The 6,000-nt window shown below is 51.5% G+C and overlaps 1 protein-coding gene across 2 annotated transcripts in view; it reads right to left on the bottom strand.

Annotated features, from left to right (window-relative positions):
- Nucleotides 1-4,159: 4,159 nt before the first annotated feature.
- ADD2 (adducin 2) overlaps nucleotides 4,160-6,000 on the bottom strand; it is a 49,647-nt gene continuing 47,806 nt past the window's right edge. For both annotated transcript variants that reach the window (XM_047781831.1, XM_047781833.1), the window contains one exon: nucleotides 4,160-5,761. In XM_047781831.1, the coding sequence (XP_047637787.1) occupies nucleotides 5,454-5,761 (308 nt within the window). In that variant the 3' untranslated portion in view covers nucleotides 4,160-5,453. The remainder of the gene's footprint in view (nucleotides 5,762-6,000) is intronic.

Below are 6,000 nucleotides of genomic sequence, written 5' to 3'. Positions count from 1 at the left end.
GCATGGGGCGGAGGTGAAATGTGGGCATGGGGTTCCCTCATATATATTCCCATTTTATGAGGCTTTTGATGTCTTTAAATGTGGCCCCTCTGGCTTTGGTCCAACTGTCTTCCTTTTTCTGATTGACTTTAAAAGACAAGATCTGGTCTTAAAGCTTCTAAAAATGATACACAATGACTTGCTGGAGGGAAAAAGAGCTTAGGGTTTTTTTCTGGACTAGCCTACCACTCACTTAAGCCCTCGACATGTCTTCCACACACTACTTAGAGAGACGGGTTTGCCATGTTACAGCTGGCCTCGTCCTGCTGCCTGGAAACAGTGGGTGAGGAAAGTCAGGGGCTGTCTACACTGGGAGAACTACTGGTACTTTCCCGCAGTCAGCCTCTGACTCCAGCGACACCCGAGCCTCTCCTCTTGTCAGCAGTGGTGACTGCTCCATCTTCAGACCCCAATTTCTCAAAGCGATGACCCAATTTTGAGGGGCAATCTCAAAGGCAAAGGGCACCAAATATCCATTTAGCAAAACCTTGTACTTCCTAATTACAAACCAATGCAAACCATTACTTCTGCATTTTTAAGAAAACCCCCAACTGGAGAGTCTTCCGAATTGTTCCTAAAAAGAGAAGCTTGTCTTATATAACAATGACAAATGGTGCTTGCTCTCTCCACTCAAGAGGGGCATACTGCCAGATGTCCCCACAGGGTCCTGGGGGAGGTGTCTTCCCATCGTAGGAGATCGAAGACCGTGTGTGTCGGTGACAAGGCTCTACGGGTGCATCTTAGTTCTGGCAAAAAGTACTCCAACATCCAAGTGGATAGGCTGCTCAGACGGGGCATTTAGAGGCTATTGCTCTACTGTGATCTGTGTAAGTGTTTTCATTCTGTGGCACCAGCAGAATCAGGCACAGATCAATATCCATGAGCATATATCATCAGTTGAGGTCTCTGACTTTTTAAAGTATCCCTTTCAGAACAGATGTGGAGCAGTGACGATATGATGTGTCATTGGTTGTGAAGTGTGGGGAGCCCTGACCTTTTGGCAGGGATGGAGAGCATGGTCTAGCCTCTCTGTCATTTCTTCTCAGGCTCTGAATGGGATTGTCTTGGAAAGCTGGCTTGGGCTCATGTGGGAGAGCAGGTGTACAAAGCCCTGTTTCCTGCACTCAGAGAGGCCACTGCAACGTGCCAGCCACCTGGAGGGCTGCTTCCAGGCCACAGTGGTGCCCTGGAGAAGGGCTGAGTGTTTTCTCATTTGTTCAGCAGTCAAAAAACAATACTCCTGCCTGGAACTAGACCTCAAAGTCCACACTCATGCAACAGATGGCACAGAATTCGAGGGTAGGCTTCCTTTTCATCCTTATGGCTCCTGGAAGTGAATTGCGCTGTTGGGCAAATGGTTCTGGCAAATCCATAGAAACCAGAGAAGTGGCCTCCTAGCACTTCTCCCCGCGCTGACGAGGGCAGTAGCGGAATGACATCTGCATGCCTGTCTTGCGACTTTCAGGAGTGGGTGACTGCTAGACAGGGAGCCAGATGCACGGCTCAGGGTACACGGTCAGTCGTATAAGGGTGATACTTTCCAGTGGGGCTCTTATTGGACCAAGCTTCTCATCCAAACCCTCCTAGTCCTTTAAAAAGAATTACCTGTCTGCAGAGGAAAGCCCATTTTCATTACAAGAGTGTTGAGGGAGGTTATTTTCAGCTATAACCTGGCCGAAGTGGGACAGTGACTTGAGTCACCTGCAGGCCAGGAGGCTCTTATGGAGCCCAGATCTGGGCTTGGGGTGAGGGGGTTGCCTCTTGACAGCACTTTTAGCAAAGTCTGAGGACAGGTTGCATGGCTGGTCCTCACACGTTGCTGCTGGGTGCAGGTCACTGGTGCTCAGAGAGTCACTGGAGCCAAGCTTTTGTCTCTGTAACCATTTTTCCTGCCCATCTTCCCAGGGAAACAGGCTCAGAAATCTCTCTGCTCCGCAGTCCAGCATCCACAAAACAGCACATTTGTTCACAGTTTCTCATCCCTTTTCTGTGGCACATCCAAGCTTTACTAGAACCCATCTTACTCTCTAACAATTCTGGGTGTTCCATGTATACATTTTTCTCCAGAAAGATACCGGCCAAAGTATCCAGCCAACTTTTATTTAGAGCCAAAGAAAAGTCCCTTCTTCTCACCTAAGGGCCTGTGGTCTTGTTTGGATAGCGCATCAGCTCCAACAGCCCTTAGCTTGCAACTTCCTGCCTGGAGCCACGAGTGTCACCTCCTACATGTATGAGGGGAGGACAGGGGCCAGAGGACTCAATCGTTCTCCCGGCAACTGTCCAGCAAGGCAAAGAGAACCAGAAACTGCACTAAACGTTAGCTCTTTGACCAGTTCCCTGTCCCGGTTGCAGGGCTCTCGTGAGAGGCCTTATGCAAAGAAGTGTGTAGGAATGAATTCCATGCGCTCTCCTTGCTATAAAGGAAGATGCAGTGTTCAGCAGGCCCCCAGCCTGAGTCAATGCTGAGGTTTCCCAAAGGCTCCACGGAGACCCCCGTGCCGCTGGCGCCGTCCTCTCCACTCCGTTCTCTGCTCGACCACCGAAGGGGTTTCTTAAAAATGCAAGCTGATCATCTACCCTGATCACAAGCACCCAGCAGCTCCAAACCATGACAAAGTCCAGATCCTCCACACCTGCTGCACGTTTCTTTAGGCTCCACCCCTGCCCACCCGGGAAAGGATGTCCAGCCTGCATCACACTGTCTGTCTGGACTGCACTGAATTACTCAGTGGGCGGGTCACAGCGTTTCCTGCTTCTTTCACGCTCCTGTGCCTTTGCACCTGCTCTTCCTTCATCACTGAGGTCCCTTTCAACCTCCTGTCCTCCTGGACAATTCCTCTTTGTTTTGAAAACCTAAATCAACCATCACTCCTTTCAGGAAGGTTTCCCTGGCCTGGAAGAGAAGTGAATGGCAGTTTCTTCCTGCCACCTCTGTGCCCTGGACCTTTTTGTAACTAGTCTACATGCCTCCTAGACTTAGGAACTCCCTCCGGGAGGGGACAGTGTCCTGCCCTGGGGCCCGGCCCACGACCCAAGCTCCTGCATGGCTTTGGAATGCCTGAGGGAAGAAGAGATGGATGGAGGCGGGGGTGGACCCGTGGCACAAACTCCTGCCAGGCTCCGGCACACTCACCTAAATGAGACCTCCCTGTCACAAAGGGAATAAAGAGAACCTGCTGAAAGCGAAGGGTCAGTCGATGTCATCGCTGAGCTACAACTGCTCAAAGACACCAGAAGCTGCATCCTCTGCTCTCCTCTGAACATTGCCTGCTGTTGATCGTTCTCGTCTTGATGACTGTTTTCTTTGAATGTCAGCATAATGCCTGATGCTTAGTGGGTGCTTAAGAACTCTTGGGATGAATGATTAATGTGCAATCTATTTTTTTAAAGGCATCAAAGGATTGGCTTTGAAAGGCATTTCCCATATCACAGACTTTTCTGAGGCATCGGTGCCCTGACCGTTGGGTGGGCCATCACAAGACTTGACTTGGTCAGAAGTGGGATAGAGAGAGGGGCCTGGGGAGCAGTGAGGAATTTGTCTTAGGGACACTGACTACTTACTGGGTTTTCCTTAGTCATGTGTCAGTTTCCTTCCTTCTCCAGGAATAGCCCAACTATGGATGGTGTTTCCTGCTCCAACCAGAAGGTTCTGGCCTCTCCTGTGTCAGAGGTCCACACTGCCCCTTCACCAATGACCCACATTCACCAGGACTAAATGCATTGATGAGGGGTTTCCTACCTTCACTTCAAGTGAAGTAGAGACCAGGCACAGACACAGGCTCTGGACTAAAACCACCACCATGGCGATTAAAGTTTGCTGATCATCATAGCTGTTAAAAGCAAAGGCTCTGGACTCTGATGGGCTTGGGTTCAAATCCAGGCTCCGGATCTTTCTAGCCAAGTCATTGGAACAAGTCAATTATCCTTTTTTGGGTGGGGCTCAGTTTCCTGACCCATAAAATGGGAATAATCTGACCCACATCACAGGATTATAGAGTGGGTTAAAGGATAAAATGGATGTGAAGCCTGCACAGTGCTGTGTGTGTGTGTGTGTGTGTGTGTGAAGTGCTCAAAAATGGAAAACTGTGATTAACAATTTTCAAAAATACATTTACAATAATCAGGACAGAAAGGGAAAACATTCTTTGAAGACACTGTGCTTTAAAGAGAGTGGATTGTCTATATTTTTGGAAGCCGACCACGAACCAGTGCCCCAGCGGAGAGGACGAAAAGGGAGTGCTGGCGTTTAAAACAGCAGCTGTAGCTCCTCCAGGCCCCAGGATGGCCAGATAGGGGCAGGGCTGGGGACATTCCTATGATGGCTGGTCCAAGAGGATTAATCCTGAAGGGCTCACCTCTTATTTCCCTGCTACACCCAGAGGGACTGAGTCAAAACCCAGAGGAGCCAAGGTCAAGGGGCCCAGGGTACGATGCCAGTTCTGGTCTATGAGCCAGGGCTTCTAGGTTGGAGGGGGAGGTCAGGGGACCCCTGACGCTGGACTGGAGGGCGACTGACAGGAGAGCACATTGCTCAGGGGACGCTAGAAAGGCAGAGCGTATCCCGCACGGCCCTGCTCCTTCTCATACAACCCAAAGCCAACAGAGAATGGTAATTTGCCCAAATTTCGGCCCCGAGCACGAGACCATGTTTTTCTAAGCTAAATTTGGTTTTAGTTTTGAAGTGCCTGAGATGCACTTCAAATGGGTCAAGTTCCTGGCTTCTTGTACTGATGAAACCATCCCCTCTTCCCGCCCTCGGCGGCTGACCTGGCTCACCCTTACGCCTACCCACTCTTCAAAGGCTTCCAGCCGTCATTCCAGGGGTTCCATGAAGAAAGCTCGGGGTTAGTGGATGGGGAAGCACAAGCTAAGCCATCAGCCCTTGGGAACAAAGATTAACTTCTGGGGGAGGGGACGGATCCATCTGTCTGGTCACTGTGAGCGGCAGGGCAGTTACCCTCTGGAAAGGAGAAGAGAGATTTCCAAATATAGCCATGGCTCCAGTGGCAGGAGATTGGATTCCTGCAAGGAAAAGGCTCTGGGAAGCCTCGACCTGTCTGATTTTGGTCTGAACTTGTGAGAGCTCATGGCCGCCTTTGGCCCCTTGCTTTGGGCTCAGATCAGGGGCAGCCTTCTCGCAAAGGCGGCCCACAACTAGGCAGTGTTGTGTAGTGGAAAGAGCACTGGAGCACTGGGAGCCTGAAGACCCAGATTCTAGTGCAGGCTCTGCCACAAACTCGCTGGGTGACCTTGGGGAAGTCACCTGATTTCTGTGGGGTGATTGGAAAATGAAGTGTGGCGGGGGTGGTCGTGCAATCTCTAAGCTTCCCCTCGGAGTGTGATCCTGGGCCCCGTGCTTCCGAGACAGAGGTGGGAGAAGGCGAGGGGGCGGGGGTGCAAATGGGAGCCCCACCTCAGGACTCCACCTTCTCCTTCTTTTTGCTCTTCTTCAGGAAGGATGGGGTTCGGAACTTCTTCTTCTTCTTGGACGGGGACTTGGAAGGAGAGCCCTCCGGGGACATGGGGCCACTGGTGACTGACTCGGTTTTGTCCTTCGAGGTGTCCACATCCGTGTCGGCGTGAGTGGTCATCTGGCTCAGGCCTTTGCTGAGGATTTCCTCTGCCGTCGGCTCATCCTCCCTGCCATTCACCACCACGCCCTCTGGCTGGGTCGTCTCAGGCTCTGTGGTGGGTTTGCTTGGTTCCGTCTTCTGAGCCTCTTCTAGAAAAAGATCCAAAGACGTGACCCGTAAGATTTCCTTCGGGCAAGCGCTTCCACCCGGGGCTCACAGAACCCTTTCTAGGCAATTCTCTAAAGTAAGTCTAGAGGGATGGGAAGGGGTGGGCTGACCCTGTCAGGGGAAGGGGGTGGGGAGGGGTCTCCCCCAGTCAGGCCCTGGGCAGGCCAGGGATGCCGGGCTCTTGTCTACAAATGAGATGATGTCCCAACATGGTGGCGAC

Source organism: Phacochoerus africanus, chromosome 5 (assembly GCF_016906955.1).
Source record: "Phacochoerus africanus isolate WHEZ1 chromosome 5, ROS_Pafr_v1, whole genome shotgun sequence".
In the NCBI taxonomy this organism is placed as follows: Eukaryota; Metazoa; Chordata; class Mammalia; order Artiodactyla; family Suidae; genus Phacochoerus; species Phacochoerus africanus.
The sequence above is the reverse complement of the archived record's forward strand: the minus strand, read 5'-3'. Positions and strand labels throughout refer to the sequence as shown.